At 38.6% G+C, this 17,509-nt stretch overlaps 1 protein-coding gene across 2 annotated transcripts; it reads right to left on the bottom strand.

Moving 5' to 3' along the window:
- Nucleotides 1–143: 143 nt before the first annotated feature.
- On the bottom strand, nt 144–17,509 carry LOC124166714 (GILT-like protein 2). Of its 2 annotated transcripts, none has more exons than XM_046544368.1 (6): nt 17,399–17,509; nt 15,170–15,299; nt 9,982–10,119; nt 7,066–7,239; nt 957–1,103; nt 144–615 (listed from the first exon to the last, which is right to left on the bottom strand). In XM_046544368.1, exons 1-6 carry the CDS (start codon nt 17,500–17,502, stop codon nt 529–531), a joined length of 780 nt encoding a protein of 259 aa, XP_046400324.1. In that variant the 5' UTR covers nt 17,503–17,509; the 3' UTR covers nt 144–528. The 2 variants fall into 2 exon arrangements, with proteins under 2 accessions (XP_046400324.1, XP_046400325.1); XM_046544369.1 differs by having other exon boundaries at nt 15,170–15,296.

Below are 17,509 nucleotides of genomic sequence, written 5' to 3'. Positions count from 1 at the left end.
TGTAATTAATACACATTTAACCAACTTTTTAGTTTCATAAACATTTATTCATTGCATTTACATTTAGATGTGTGCTTTTACAGACATTATTATTTCAGCTTCATTATTTACAATCGAACAGTTCTTCGTCGAGTAACTTAGAATGGAGCTCATATACAAACTTCATTATTCCCTTGTACTGGTGAGTGCTTAATATAACATTTCCCTGAATTTGAAATATGCATATTTTAGGCTATCCATGACATTGAAATTGCTTGCTTAAATATTTGTGCTATTTAAAATGAGAATAAGAGATTGGATCCCGCAGAATAAGTGTAAATGCGAGAATATTACTCCCAAATATTTTGTCATCCCTTGTAAATAACACCACGGAAATGAAATCGGCTGGCAATTAATATTTTTACATCCTCAAGAGTTCTTTCAATTCCATTATCATATGGATTTGGTGTCTCAGTTTCTGTGCAGCTCTTTTGCTTCGAACCATTTAAGCGGCTAAATAAATAACGAGAACACCAAGAGCGTTTACTCTCAGATAGCACAAATGCCTAGCACAAGGCTGCAGATAGTTAGATTGAAATCATCCAATGTCTGATTCAGCAGGTTCTGGTTAAACACCTAGTAAAGAACAAAAAATATATTTGCTATGAATTAGTAGTCTAGAAAGTAATGTTCTTCGTTATGTACAATACGTCAGTCAGCTCAATGAGGAAAACTCCCAGTGAATTTGGGAAAATTGGAATTGAGCAGTGATTTGAATATTTTGTCAGACAAAATATTTTAATTTTATCAAAATGCTAATTTTAAATTTATTCTCAATAAAAATCATAAGTTTCAAGCTAAATTATAACTTACAACGTCAGACTACAGTCATTTCATTTTCAATAAAATGTGAATTTTAGAATTTGTTTTCAATTAAAATTTTATTTTTTACTACATAAAATTTCTTATATACTTACTCCGTTGTAGACGATGGTAGGGACGAAAGATAATGGGTTCTGGATCTTATTTGTTTCTGCTTCGGCTAGCAATTGGAGGTTTTCTGCAGCTTTGGTTTTATAATAATGATTCACATCATCGACTCTTAGGCCCACGAGTGCACCACACTGAAATCCAATACACCACATTTAAATGACAGCGTGAATTAGGGTATCCAGCGACCGGGAAAATCGGGAATTGTGCGTGAATGTTTAGTCACTGGATTCATGCATGAATTATTCGTGAATTTTTGCTCCAACCTGGAGTTTCAAAATCTTTTATTTCAAATTCATTTCAAATAAAATTTTGTCAGTTTAACGCCCATTTACTGGCCTAATATGTGTTTCTCGTAATTTTAAGTGCTGTAGTTTAGTAGAATTTTTACAGCCGCATTGATACGTGGAATGTCAGACGAGACAACAGAATCAAATTGTACCTTGTACATCAATCCATCAGCCACAAAACAGAGAATTCGATTGGATTATTCAGTCCACGCGCACCTCTTATGATTAGAGATGCGTGAAAATCGCAAATGCGATATAGATGCAATGTGCACAAATAAATGCGACATAGATGCGATGGCTGGACTTTTATGATATTTTTACGCAAATTTGCCTTTTCGACGGCAAAATTCGAACATGTTGTGCCGAGCGCTGTATAAATGCTACACCGACACTCACCGCTTAAAGCATGTGAGCGACTGGCCAGCTGCTAGTTGGCTGGGACTACGTGGCCGCGAACTATCAGTGGGCGCGGGCAAGCTACACCTCCGCCACTATATGTCTTATTCCTTAATTTATTATTGTTCTACAACATAATTATTTAAAATATTCTGTATTTTGTCATATAACTGTATTTCACTACATTTTATCGTCATCTACCTCATTATGAAAATAAAAAATAGACGCTACAAAATGCGATAAACTGTTATTGAAAGTGCGATAAAATAAAAGTGAAAGTGCGATTTTCACGTATCTCTACTTATGATGCATAAGATGAATCTGGTATCTCGGCTAGCAAGGCAACAGATCTCCTTCGATTGCCAATACAATGACAAAATTGTATTATATGAATGCATAAATTATTCAAAGACAATTTTACTAATAGCCGAAGATCAGAATTCTATGTTTTATGATTGATGTATTCATGCATAATCCGAAGCTACCATCGGTCGGACATAAGTTGGACCAATATCGCATGCCCATACATAAAAATTGTCCTGGTTTCGGCTCTTATTGTTGGGGATAACTGTCCGGAATGTCCCACATCGGCACTCAACATTGTCCTCACATTCCACGTCCCTACATTTATTGCTACCTTCTTCTGTCCCAGCTCCATAGTCTCCTTTTCATCTTCTTCGTTGCTGCTATTGATGATGATAAGTCTCTGAAAGGATTTCGCATGATGAAGACCTCGAGGACCTTACCGACCTCGCTGCCGTGAACAACACCCGTACTTTGCGGAAGGGTCCTGTTCGATGAGTTTCCGAGGCTCATTTGACTGTACTCCATGTTTTCAAGGAAGGGATAGTTGGTTGGGTTTCCCACTTCCATTGCAACAGTGCGTTTGTTTTCCTCTTATACGTGACACTATCACGTGGACTACCTTTCGTCTGTCTCCTACCCTTCGACCTATTTGGCATGGGTGGCCCAACCGGGAGTAATTTAGAATTAATCCCGCCAGTGGAGCTCTAGGGGTCATAGGAACGTGGCAAGGTTGTAGTCTAAGGGAAAGGATAAACATCATAATTGCACCGTAATTACATTGGTCATCCTTGGTACTTTCCACAATTATTTTAATACGTAGAAACCGGTTTCCGAGTATTCAACCTGAATTACACGATCATTTTATCCGTCATTTCCCAGTGATCACTCGCTAATGATCGTCGCCGGAAATTGTTTTTCGCGATCACTCTATGTTGAGGATTCCCATAACTTTTTTCATCACTCGTCTGGTCGCTTTTTCCGTCGCTAAAACCGTCACTAAAACCCCATATCAGCCAATCGGAACGCATGCCCGCATGGAGCGATTGCAGCGCAACGTTTGACAATTGTGGGAACGACATAGATAAACAAACGCGCTATATATTTTTGTGAAGCGGGTCCGATGACAACGAGCAGTGATATCGGAATTGATGCGAATGGCGACGGCGGGAGGGACCGTGTGATTCAGAAAAATGATCACTCGAGCGATCACTTTTCCGGTCGCTCGCTCGATCAATCGATCGGTCATCACTTTTCGCGACGAAAGAAAATGATCGTGTGATTCAGGCTTTAAAATAAGTGTGGAAAGTACAAAGTGCCCTTTATTTTAGTTTGCTTAACTTCTACAACTTTAATTCACCCACCATCAACTTCATTCCCTTTCTTGAATGAAAAATTATCTTCACCCTAGTAGTATTTTGCCCTCGGCTCCACTCGTCTCTTTGTAATCCACAGAATAACTTATATCGCTTTAAAAATTAACCTAATGGCCGTGATGATACAGGCACCTAATATAAAAAACGGTCTTTTTTACAAACAGATCGGCATTTCTTGCGCTAAGAAGCGTATTTTAGGGTAATAGGGTGGTTTCATATTTTTTTAATTGCCTAAATCGAAAGATTATTACTCCTGGAGTACGCATTTCACGCTTTTAGATTTTTAAATGAAGATATCTATTTTTCGTGATTAAATGAAAAGTGAAAATTTTCAAGCGCGCGAAAACGCGACGCACAGTGCAAGTGGGCTGAAATCGAAAAAAGCTGGCCAAAAATCATATCTTCCATAGTTTTATAATTACCTCGATGAAATTTTTCCTGCTAGTCTTATTTAGGCTATATAACATAAATATAATGACATTTTTCCGAAAAATCGATCCGGGGAGTTTTTTTAAACAAATTCGAGGAGACGGAAAAAAACAAAAATCGACTGACCGCTTTAGTAGAGAGGGAACATTCAATTGAAATTAATAGTTAGGAATAAAAAAATAAGTAGTTTAACATTAAAATTAATAATTTAAATAATAAATTTCATATTATATACATAAAATTATTTTTTTAAACATTAGTAATGACTTAGTCAATTAACTTTACGTCAAAATTTTGTCTGAGAGAACACACATAAGAAATCGCCTAGCAAACAATTTATACCATAAACCACAATGCCACATAAAATTATTTATGTATCATAATAAATAAACAAATATATAAAACATAAGAAAACATAAGGGATAAATTAACCAGCCCACTACCAGTTTTTATCGGATTCCCAGCTGTCACTGTCCTCAGCAGAAGTTGGCTCTACCAATGCACGTAAGTTTCGTATATCCTTTGAAACATTTCTTTTAGCATTTATACAAACATAACTATTGGATATTAGAGGACCCGAATTAAGGAGGTGCCTCCGGAAAAGATATCCCATTTCAGCTAAGCGTGAAATTTTTCGCGTGTGGTGCGTTCGGAATCTTCTGATATCTTTGTGGCGAGATTCCAAAGCTTTCTCCGAAAGTTGGCCAATTGGAAGCACTGCTGCCTTGGCAATTGATGCTCCATGAGACAGCACCTTGTGCACTGTGGGCGGCATGTAGTACCACGGATACAAATCCACAAAAAGGGATGCAGTTTCAGAGCAGTACTCGAGGAAATTGGCGTAATCTATCTCAAGTCCAGATGTCAGAGCTTTAAAACTGAGCCAAGCCTCGAGATGAGTTCCTCGTTAATGCCTTTTTGAAAAGGAAAAAAGTCCTCACCAAATCCTTCTCCCAAAACAAATGTAAATATTCATAAGAAATTTTGGAATTAATAAATAAAAATGATATGTGAGTTTTTGATGGTAAATATACCGGTAATTTCTGATGTTAGCTTATAGGATCAGAAAAAAACATCGGGCTGTGTTCCCATCATTAGTCGTACCTGAGATATATTATTTGGAAAACGTACCTTTTTATCGTTCCGAGATATTCTTCACTAGTGGTAGTTCGGTCTCAACGCTGATATTTCACGATACAGGTAGAATAAACCCTGGTTCTTCACTTCCGTATCTTAAGCAATGAGATCCTTTCGCACTCAAGAAGACAAACTGACTAATTTTCTCGGTAAAATCGTAAAAGAAAATATTTTTCAACCAATTGGAAAAAAAGCCTTTGTGGAAAACCCCGTACGAGCTACTTCGTGGATACGTTTGCACGGATATCGAAGAGAAGCGATCCTCAACTGTCCAAAAACCCCTTCATAGACCGAGGCAATAAAGCAATGAGCGGCATTTCTACATAGGGACAGTTATGAACCGAGTACAGACCTTCTTTAACGCTAGAAAGGAATCATAACACTGCGGTTGGGTTTTCGGGTACAATAGGGATTAACGCGGTCGGCAGGGTAGTGCCCGCCGCCACGGCGGCGCTCCGCCACACGTGTACCCTTTCCAGTGTTTGAGCTGATGGGAGTTACAAAAGGCCTAGGAGGGCGTGGAGAGCAAAATATGCGAGTGCAAAGTGTTTAGAATTGGGTTTCCAAGAATTTACATATAATGCTTTGCAGCCGCCCGCTTCCGAAGACAAGGATCTGACTTGTCGGCGCAATCGTTGAGTCCATTATATCTTATGAAGGAAATCGTAATGTGCCCTTGGAAAATTGGAACAATAAGACTAATGTGGCATTCTAAATGTAGCAGTGTATGTAAGTGTAGACAACTGTAATTTCGTCTCAGTTTTAGCGAATTATTCTCGACTACAGCTGAGTGTGAACAAATGTTCGCATCTAACCACAGTGTCGGGCGGTTGGACATTCACGCACATAACTTGATAGGAGAGGCGGCGTGGCAAATTGGGGCAGGATTTTTCAATTGATAACTAAAGTTGACACTTTATTTTATAATGTGGTGCTAAACACTTCGTTAAGCAAAGTGAAAAACATAAAGTTTTTCTCTACATTATGTTAAAAATAAGTGAAAAATAGGATATTTTAATTTTTTAAATAAAAGTAATAAAAATTATCGCTAGAATAAAAAAATTCACTACGACGGATTCAAAAAATGTTAATTATTATTATATAATGATTTAAATTGAGGCATTTTAAAACATAACGCAACAGTGGTAAAAAAAAACCTTCAGTCTTTTTTTTTTTCAAAAAATGGGAAAAATATTTTGAGATCATTTTTCATTAAATTGACAGACGTCTCCCGCTTTCAAAAAATTAGTTATAAATAAAATAATTTCACTAATGTGGTCACTGATCATTCTTTAATTGGAAAATATAATAGTTTTTCCCTTAATTAAAAAGTGAAAAAATCATTTTTGGCCAGCTTTTTTCGATTTCAGCCCACTGTGCGACGGCTAAGTATGAATTCTGGGAAAAACCCGTGTGACGTTATTCTGGTTCCAGCTGCCGCCGTGTGTGGCCACCTTGGTGCGAGGCTATGAGAGCCGATACCATTCAGGCTGCTAGCAGGTAGCGCTTGGCTTAAATCAGGATTATTAATACCCTATCAAACGAAGGAAACTTTCCGACCATAGGCAATTTTAATAGGCGATTGTTAAGAGATGTTTCCCTGAGCTCTGTGCCCCATGCATGCATTGGTAATCTCAGACGATGTAAAACTCCTGACTACTCGTATAGAATCTAGGTCCTTGTGACGTCACGTGGAGTGGCATCGCATGGGCGCCAATCTGGCCTTTTTCAAATGAGGTTAAAATTGACTATTATCATTTGTCTAAACTGGGATTTCTAAAACCAAACAATTTGTGTTTATGAACACACTAATATTGGGTAACGAATCGCAATCAATGCCTTTCGTTTTCTTTGAAGAAGGAAACTACCCTATTCAATAAAATCCTCATTTCTAGTTCCTTTTTTTCTGTAGCTGAGGTAATTTTTCACGAAACCTTCGGGCCAAGCTGACTCTTCATAAATCCTGCGGACTATTTCGGAAAAAAAATAATTCACGCTCCTAAAATCCACTTCAATCTTTAAAAAAAAACCCTATGTGGGGAATATTTTTGGAATATGATTTTTCCATATAAATATACGAAGAAGTTGATGTTAACAGTCGGAGATGAATCACACCTCATACATTGTTGATCATGTTCAAATTGACACTAAGCGTAGTTACTCACCTCTTCAATGAGTGCAGTGGGGTCATCATCTTTCATGACACATGAAAGAAATTGTGCCTGTCTCAGGGGGTCAGAAATTATGTTCAGAGCGATTGAGTGCAACGTGTTTGCCACGCATTCCTTAAGTCCATGTTGGCACGAAAAATTGACATCTCCATCAGAATTGGTCTGGCTCTGAAAATTATAAGAGAAACATTACTCTTAAGGTGTTATACATGAACACAGTTTTGATTGATCATGTATAATAATTGTAATTAATTAAATCAAAGAAAAAGCTTTGGTAGCGAATATCCGTGGGGAAAAAATTAGCATGCTAAGATTTGCCGATCACATAGCTGTCATAGCAGAAGCAGAGAAGGATTTGAAAAATATTCTGGCTAATAAGGGTAGGGTAATGGGTAAATATTTACTGAAAATAAACTCAAAGAAAACGAAGACATTAGCATGCAGCAGAAGAGAAGAAAAATACACCAAAAGATGAAGTTCGTCATGAAAAATATTTGACATAGCCAGGATTCGAATCCGTATCTCCTGATTGCCGGTCAGGTGTGTGTTAGCCAGTTACACCACCAAGCCGCTTCCTCAGGGCGAAATTTTGAGAAAGTGGCTACGCGGTGTAACTGCTTAACACACTGACTGGCAATCGGGAGATCCGGGTTCGAATCCCAGCTAAGTCAAATATTTTTTCATGGCAAACTTCATCCTTTGGTGTGTTTAACTTGCACCCGTGCGCGTGACTGGGTACAAAGTCACTTGTTTCTGCAGTGCTTGGAAGAGAAGAAGCCAAACTAGCATTAAAATAGGGAAGCAAACACTGGTTGAGGTGGATGAATTCTGTTATTTAGTAAGCAGGATCACTAGCGACGGGAGAATGAAGAAAGAAATTATCAGCAGAATGGCCCAAGCAAAGACAGTATTCCACCATAAGAGGGACCTGCTAACAGCGGGAAGCTTAAATATGGAAACAATTTATAATAACCTAAATTTGGAGAATGCTCCTTGAAGTGAGGCATGGACAATGACAGCAGCGGAGAAAGCAAGTATAGAGGCCTTCGAAATGTGTTGCTACAGAAGAATGATGAGGATCGACCGAGTTGTATAGTAATTATGAAGTCCTAAGAAGAGTAGGAGAGAAGCGTCATGAAAACCTTAATAAGAACACAGAACAACCTTATAGGCCACATCTTGAGACATGATGGGCTGATGAAGACTATCGTCGAGGGACAAGTAGATTGCAAGAACGGAAAAGGAAGACCTCGAATAAAATATATGGAAGAGGTAAAGAAAGAATTGAAAGAGAAGAAATACGTAGGTGTGAAAAGATTAACTGATAGGAAAATTGAATGGAGAGCCATCTGAGGATTTTTGACAAGTGATAATGATGATGTAAATAACATGTGCTAATGTAATATTATTTATAGGAATAATCACGAAATTGCAGAGGTAAATTATTAATGATTTTAGCCATGAACTCGTGGAAGTGCAATATATATTCACAATGATGTGTACCCACTTGCTCGAATTAGAATGACCTGCTAATAGGGTGGTTTCCTTTGTCAAAGAAAACGAAAGGCATTGATTGCGATTCGTTACCCACCATTAGTGTATTCATAATATACAAATTATTTTGTTTTAGAAATACCGGGTTAGACGAATGGCAATGGTCCATTTTTATCCTCATTTGAAAAAGGCCAGATTGGCGCCCATGCGATGCCACTCCACGTGACGTCACAGGGACCTAGTTTCTATACGAGAAGATAGGAGTTATACGTCGTCTGAGGTTACCATTGCATGCATGAGGCGCAGAGCTCAGGAAACATGTCTTAACAATCACTTATTAAAACTGGCTAAGGTCGGAAAGTTTTCCTCGTTTGATAAGTTATTAATAATCCTTATTTAAGCCAAGCGCTACCAGCCAGCAGGGTACTAGGCTAGCCGCTAGCAGCCTGCGTCGTATCAGCGCTAAGCGTCGCCTCAAGGTCACCTCGCAGGGCGGGAGGGGGAACCAGAAATACGTCACGCGGAGAGACTTCCCGACATTCATACTTAAGCGTCGCGTTTTCGCGCGCTTGAAAATTTTCACTTTTCATTTGATCGCGAAAAATAGATATCGTCATTTAAAAATCTAAAAGCGTGAAATACGTACTCCAGGAGTAATAATCTTTCTATTTAGGCAATAAAAAAATAATAGGAAACCACCCTATTGGCTTCGAGTTAATTTTTCCTAAGAAGTGAATAGCGGAATGCCTATTAAATTAAGGAGTGAAATCCCCGCAACCAGGTTGTCTGCTGACATTGGAAAAAAAAAATAATAGGAAACCACCCTATTGGCTTCGAGTTAATGTTTCCTAAGAAGTGAATAGCGGAATGCCTATTAAATTAAGGAGTGAAATCCCCGCAACCAGGTTGTCTGCTGACATTGGAAAAAATTTAAAGGTAGAAGAATATGTCATAACCTGATTGGAGCTAGAGTCCCAGGCTTGTCACTAGCATACATAGGCCGTTTTTTCCAATCCTAAAATATACGCCTATCGTGGCATTTCCGATTTTCAAATTTCATACAAATTATTGCCCACCTCATAATACCTTCTTTCAAATGAGAAATTGGTATATGGTATATCCTGTTGGCGAAATAAGCTGAAGCGTTATATATGGACTGTTCTGGTCTAGTGTTTAACCTTATCTTAGTATTTATGGGTTATATTGTTATTATTGGAGCATGATACACCCTATTGCACTGCTCTGCCATTGATATACCGTGGATCGTCGTTTTTTTTATCATTTTCATGTTTTGAAGGATGTTTCTACTTTATATTCATGGCATATTAAAGAAATGTTAAGGGAGGACACAATTTTGGATATTATATGTTTTTCAATGTTCCCTTTTTGTAATGATAATTTCTATGAAATACTCACCGTAGCTAATCCAAAGGGGACGAATTTAAAGGTTATGTATGGCTCATGCATCGCCATTTCCAATACTTTCGGAAGTTGTTCGGTCAAAAACCTTTTGCTGTCTGGACAGAATGTCTCGTAGTATATTGCAATTTCCAGCTGGAATGATAAAAGGCTTTTGAGTTGGGAAATACATTTCAGATGAATGAAAACAGATTAATGAAGAGATTGAGGTAGTGAGGGAAATTACCACCTCTCCTCCTTCCGAAAAATTTACACAGTTACAATTTACCATACCATATACACATACAACTGAATAAAGGCTCGAGGCATTTTCACAAGGTAAGAGTACTTTAGAGTTCTTCGGAGTGCTGTTGGCACAGTACCACGGGCGGATTTTTGGCGGTGCCAAGAGGATCCTGCCCCACCCCCACCTTAAATGGTAATTACTGTAATGGTAGATTATTATAATTTGTCCGAAAAAAGTAGTAAACCTGTACATTCAAGTACAATAAAAACAAAAACATCAAATGATGAAATAAATTTTAGTCTTATTTAGTACCTACTTAAAATACTGTTTTCAGAGGCTACTTTTAAGCATTTTTCAGGGGAGGACCGCGGGGTCCTTCCGGTTTCATTGGAGAGTATTCCATACCCCTATATCTGCGGCAGAATTGCTGCCCCACCCCCTAACATAAAACTCTTAACTTCGTCCATGCACAGTTGACGAAAATTGGAGTTAAGGTGGATAGAGCGCACCAATAAAAGTAACAAGAATTTGATGAAACTTTGGTCACATATTCTTTGAAATACGCACTTTCAATGATACAAAGAAAAATGGATTCCCATGTGCCGTTTTGAGATATTTGACGGTAATATCAGGATAATTTAACATGGGCTCTTATCGAGGAATGCGGTTTTTCGAGCTACAGAAGCAGATCGTATCAAGACTTTGTTGAAACGGCATTCATTAGAATCAAAAATTTGTGACGAATCTCAATACGTGAATACGCACGGGAAAGTAGAAGTTTAAAAATTATTTAAAAAAATATATATATATCAAAAAATTATTTAAAACTATTGTCTGTATTTGATGCATAAAAACTGCATCTGCTTAAAGTTAAATTTTAAGTGCCAAAATGATATAAAATGCATTTTCAGGCATGTTATTTTTCAAAAATTTCCTGAACTTCCCCTCATACCCCACAAAGCCACCTCATCCCCCCACAGCATATTCCTAATAGTTACGCCACTGTCGACTTGTATTTATTTATCTAACATAAGTTTCCACCTGGGGGAGCTGCGCCAATGGTTGCTAGCCGCGCTTTAGATGAAGATAAGTCCATGAAATACTTAAATACGTGAGGTGATTTTGGCCATATTTGGACCCCCCCTCCTCCCTTAGAGAGTTATTGTGAGATTTGGCTCTACCCCCTCCCTCTAATTTCGCGTTAGATTGTTCAAAATGCGTATTTTCAATGCAAATACGTTAATCTATGCTTCATTGCGTAGGATTTATTTAAATAAAACAATTTGTTAAATTATTTTTTGTTTAAAATTAGTTATGATTGTAGTTAAAATTACTGAGATTGTAGTCTAGAATCACATTTTACTCTGTTACTTACCGAAAAAAAGTACGTACTACTTGCCAGGACCCCTCCTTTCCCCCAAGTGAGATTTGGTGAGAATCGGCTTGAACCCCTTCCCCACGCCCCTAAACGCCTCACGTAATTAATGGGTGCCCCCTAAAATGTTAGTTTGCTAACAAGTAAATGTTTGATATGAATTGAATTTTAGATATGTTAATTCGTAGAGCGGCTTCACGTCAGAACTTAAACTGTTTTAACTTTACCCTCAACCGGAGTCATCGACATGTACATTAGGGCGGATCGGAAAAATCGATTTTTTTCAAATCCATCTGGCCCAATGAAAAAAGTTGTGGGACCGATCAAAAATAAGGCCTGAAAAATTTGAGACCTCTAGGTGAACCCCTGACCCTCGCTCAAATGCAATTTAGGGGGGGAAGGTCGAAATTAAAAAAATATAGTATTTTATGGTCATTTCCTATAGATTTTGCCGAGTTACTGTCCTTTGGGGCAAAAATTTCGTGCATTTTGACGTATCTGCCACCATTTAGCCACAAAATGCCTAATTTGAGTCCGCGCCCGCGAAGAAAATATTCCAACGCCCACGCAGCGTCGCGGATACAAGAGCCGCAGGCCGATCCTCTCCCCTCCCCGCTCGCTTCTACCCCTCCCACGCCTCCAATACAGCAAAATTCATCCCGCGTATGCTGCTAGGAGGTCATTTATCTTTGTTAATATAAATCGGAAGATGGTAGAAGGTAATAAAGGAAGCTTAGTGAGACGACTTGTCCCTTATTAGGCGCCTCGTCGGAGTTAAACAAATCGATGTTACCAACTTTTAGAGAAGTGATGAAATATTTTTAGATCCGAGAACGCAGGAAAGGAGCCTACGGTCCATGAAAAGGCCTCTTGATTGGCTATGCGAGTGTGCTAACTTCGGTTATGCGCTCCAATTTCGGCTTTGTCCGACAGATGTGATTAAATGGATTTTGGACGAAAGCCGCTCGCGTCCCGTCCCTGCAAGCTTCTCCCACGCGCCAAATGCACCAAAATTCACACCAAGTGCGTCTTACTTCGTTAGTCTAAATATTTAATGTTTCAGTATCGTCTGTGGAGGAACAATCACGAAAGAATTTTTCAATTACCTGCTTTCCAATCTGTATTTCTTATGTCAGTGTCATTCCTCGTCTTTCGCTGTTGTCAACAAAGTTTTGGTGAATTTATTCACGAATCTCTCGTCCGTATGTATAATAAAAAGAAATATTTAACTTCAAATTTGAACGTTCATCAATACATTTTTGAAAATCCACAGCACTAAGGTCAGATGTAGCCGGAGGTACTGTGGTCTCTCTCCAATATGTCATCAGCGAGTAGTCATTAAAGTTGATATTAAAATCCAGCACTTAAAAAAATCTCGGATCGGCCGCCAAACGCATACTTGCAATAATGCAAAGTCGGTCCTATTGCCCTCCCAATGTTTATGTCGCAAATCTAGGTCAACTTAGTGCAATTAGCAAATAGACCTCTGTAAGGGATGAAATATGATTTGATGCTTTCCCGGCGAATGATGTGGGTAAACTCTTCTCGAGATTCAACGAAATTTATCCCTGATGATGAGCCCCTAGTCGGAGCTTGAAGCGTTTGCCATTATGGAAAAATTAACCCGGTGGGAATCCCGAGAAGAGTTTACTCACATAGCAAGGGATGTTGGAATTATGCTTGTAGCATAGGGATGATGCCTCCTTTTTTGGCGGTATTCACCATCGCATTCAAATCCTTTTTATTTTTCTGTATCTAATTTTCACTCCGAAAGGAATCGAGAATCGCAGATTTTATAACTTTTGCTAATCCTCCGAAGGGGGAGGCAAACCCAAAAGTGGGACCCTGTTTCTTCAACTAACATCACACACTCCCCTCTAAACTTGGATTGATAAGTGCTCTTGCCTTTTTTCATCAGACAAAAGTATAGTGTTTCACTCCATAAAAATGTAGCCCTTTGATGACACCCTTTGATACCTCTCTTTTCGTATTCACAATAATTAGCATATTTTTCTGTCTACGTAAGTAATCTTGCAAACTACCTTGGATGTTTCTTACGAAGTTATGATTTTTGCGTCAACTAAAGGTTCGAGGACGATCATTGCTGTTTCTTGGTTGTTGCATATACCTCTATCACATTTGGCAGACGCATTTTCGACTCAGAAGTTCCAGTTTGAGTTTAGTCCTGAATTTTTATTTGATGAGGAACGTAGAGATAAAAATCGGATGATTTCTCTTCAGTTTAATTTTCTTCGGATGAATTGATGAAGAAAATTTTTGATACTATTTTCCCATACAAGAATTGACGATGTCGACTTAACACTCTCCGACGATTCTCTTTTTTTTCCTCAGTCGTCGAGTTTCTTTAGTACTCAATCCAGCAGCCATCATCTTTAGTTTCGTCCGCTGGTCTCTCAACATACTTCTTGATTGGGGGAACATTATGCTCCTTCTTGCACTTACACGCAAAAATATCGCATAATTTCAAATGTTCTTTCAAAAGTGCTTCAGGTTTGTACTTCAGCAAAAACCCTACTTTTGGCCAATTCGTATTTTCCGTAAGTTTTAGTACTTCCTGTTGTACCGCTAAATCCATTTAGTCACACACATAATGGAAGGGAAGCGTCACCATAGTTCGCACACCTTTATAGCCACTCGAAAGGCTTTTTCATGGACCGTAGGCTCCTTTCCTGCGTTCTCGGATCTAAAAATATTTCATCACTTCTCTAAAAGTTGGTAACATCGATTTGTTTAACTCCGACGAGGCGCCTAATAAGGGACAAGTCGTCTCACTAAGCTTCCTTTATTACCTTCTACCATCTTCCGATTTATATTAACAAAGATAAATGACCTCCTAGCAGCATACGCGGGATGAATTTTGCTGTATTGGAGGCGTGGGAGGGGTAGAAGCGAGCGGGGAGGGGAGAGGATCGGCCTGCGGCTCTTGTATCCGCGACGCTGCGTGGGCGTTGGAATATTTTCTTCGCGGGCGCGGACTCAAATTAGGCATTTTGTGGCTAAATGGTGGCAGATACGTCAAAATGCACGAAATTTTTGCCCCAAAGGACAGTAACTCGGCAAAATCTATAGGAAATGACCATAAAATACTATATTTTTTTAATTTCGACCTTCCCCCCCTAAATTGCATTTGAGCGAGGGTCAGGGGTTCACCTAGAGGTCTCAAATTTTTCAGGCCTTATTTTTGATCGGTCCCACAACTTTTTTTCATTGGGCCAGATGGATTTGAAAAAAATCGATTTTTCCGATCCGCCCTAATGTACATGAATGCAAGGGAGGAACCAGGATTTCTTCTGGAGGGAACAAGGGCCTGACAGGCAAACGGTTTGCTCATATTTGATATTAAAAACAACATGCAACAATAACTATGCGAAATATTCTCTTTATTTATATATGAAAGTTATTAATATGAAATTAAATGATTGAGGCTCCGTAATACACTAAAAAACGAACGTAATGATAACCCCATTAAAAATACTGTCCATTTTTAAGCGACTGTGGGGGCACGAGCCTCCCTAAATCCGCCTACGCATGAATGACTTCGTTCTCTGCTGCTATTTGCTTACCTTATCGACCGGCGGATACCGTGGCATCGGATGACTCGCTGATTGGCAAACGAGGACGGAAAACATGAAGGCCATTAAGGCCGCAGCAGATTTTCCAATCATTGCCACTCCTGAGGTCTCCTTCGCTCTTCTTGAAGAGAACAATCGTCGTCAGAGTGCAGTGCGTGAAGGAAATAGAAATAGTATAAATAGGCATTAATGTTATGGTTTTACTGCAAAAAGAGAGGACAAAAAGGAAAATTATTGTGAATTTGGATTGTTCACAATTTGTAGAATTCCTAAGGTGCAATAAGTTTTATTTTGCTCTCCATTGAATTGAGTCACGAATAATATCTATAATAACACATAAATGATTATTGAATAGCTGATATTGAAATGTGTGCATGTCGCAGATGGTTTTGTAGAGCTGAGTCAATATCTTTATCCCCCGCTTTTCTGCTAAGCTCTGCAGGAATATCGTTGATTCCAGATGCTTTAATCATCCGTAGTTAATTCATTGAGGTGTCAATTGCATTAGTTGTTAGGAAATTTTGTTATTAGAAATTTTCTTTAAGTTCTCACGGAGATAAATCCTGAATTTCGAGGCACTACTTAAAAACAACAGTTGTTATAGGATTTGGGGAAAGAATGTTATATAGAAGAGGGCAAAGGGATGAACTTATGAGGGCTTATCGAATATTTTGGCTTATGAAATTTTTCTCATCGACATTGGAAGGAATCCGCTTAGAAAAAATAATTCAACTTGACCGCATTTTTGACCCGGAAAACCAAATTTTCTCACCGATATGGACACAAGGGCTCGAATCCCGGTCTATGCAAATGTTTTTTTCTGTGCGAATATCTCTCTTTAATAATTACTTTTTTACAAATTGAATACCTGATATAATACTGCGATCAATAAATTTCTCCATTGTAATTATTCATATGAGAGCCCATTCAGTTCAGAAGGCTTAGGCTTACTAGTGCATATCCGGTTGCAGAACTTAATAATGATCGTATCAGCGTCAAAACCTTTTATTGAATAAAACTAACATGTTTATCATTTTAACATTTTCAGACAATTTCAAAGTGTTGTCGGCATCGTATACAGGCATAGTGGACGAAAATTATAGTTAACACTACAAAAACTTGTTAATTTTTTTGTATGGATTTGTACTGCCACTCCAAGAGGTCCCTTCGCTATTCTTGAAGGGAACAGTCGTCGTTGGAGTACAGTGTGTGCATGAAATTGAAAGAGCATAAATATGCATAATGTAATGGGAGTTTGGTCGTTCAGTTCTTTTTTCTGATAGTACTGTACATATAGTGTAATCATGCTCTCTGTCGTATAATGGCTATGCTCAACGGTCCTTTTTTCCATCACCACGATTTTGAGGTTGACCTACGTCCACATCCTCAAAAATGAGACCATATAATGAAATATATATCTACAGCTTGGGAAAAGAAGAACCGCCGCGAAGCCGAAGTGAGATTTCGGTCCTCCAAGTTTTCCATGAAAAATGTAGCTTCCCCAAGAATGCCGCAATATTTTATTTTTTACGCTACCAGGCTCTAATTTGCGGTGATATAATACAAATGAAATTAATCTTCTGGGAGCAAATAATTCCATGCGACTGAAATTATAACCCGGATCTACGATTTACTTGATCAATTTCGTAATGTTTGAACTAATTTAACCTGGCATCCATGAGATGACGAGGGGAGGTTGTGTAGAATTGGAATTCAGGGGCGGCGGGGCGGGGTTCAAAACCAGGGGAGTCGGGGGGAAATTTTTTAAAAACAGGGTACTGTATAAATAGAGGGTTTTTAAATAATTTTAACATTTGCATAATCGACTTCTTTTTTGAAAGATATCTTTCGTAAATTCATGACTTTTGAATATTTTTTCTTTTTTGATGAAGAAAACTAATTGTGTTTTTATATTTCGGAGTGAGGGGGTCCGCACTCCCCGGTCTCTCCCTCCTCGCTACGCCAATGAAACCAAGCTATAGAGCATTTTAAGAATAAGTCTAACAAGGGTGATGTACAGTAATCTATAATAAGATGTATTGTTAAAGTCTCTGGAACAACGATGAATGAAGCCAAGAGTGTTGTAGGCTTTTCAAAAGATTTTTTCTAAGGACAAACGTACGGAATAAATGGATTTCCGCCTTGTACAATGCCTCAAGGACTGGGTCAAAAAGAAAATTAATGACCGTTTGCGATTTCAATGTAGCAAGACTTTGGTACCTTGGCAGCTTAGATGTCCGTCTGGGTTGCGGTGTGGCCGGAATGAGTAGAGGTTGATGTGTGAATAGTTCTGTCTGTTTCAGTGGCTTAAATAAATCGCGCATGTGTAGG

Source organism: Ischnura elegans, chromosome 10, assembly GCF_921293095.1.
Source record: "Ischnura elegans chromosome 10, ioIscEleg1.1, whole genome shotgun sequence".
NCBI classification, from domain to species: Eukaryota; Metazoa; Arthropoda; class Insecta; order Odonata; family Coenagrionidae; genus Ischnura; species Ischnura elegans.
This window is presented reverse-complemented; position numbering and strand designations above follow the sequence as displayed.

What these genes read in the sequence shown, in the direction of transcription:
- LOC124166714 (XM_046544368.1), bottom strand. Translation starts at nt 17,502, where the DNA reads ATGCGCGATTTATTTAAGCCACTGAAACAGACAGAACTATTCACACAT. An exon ending in TCCCCTTTGGATTAGCTACG is followed by an intron (nt 7,240 to 9,981) that starts GTGAGTATTTCA and finishes TATAATTTTCAG; the next exon opens with AGCCAGACCAATTCTGATGG. An exon ending in CTACCATCGTCTACAACGGA is followed by an intron (nt 616 to 956) that starts GTAAGTATATAA and finishes GTTCTTTACTAG; the next exon opens with GTGTTTAACCAGAACCTGCT.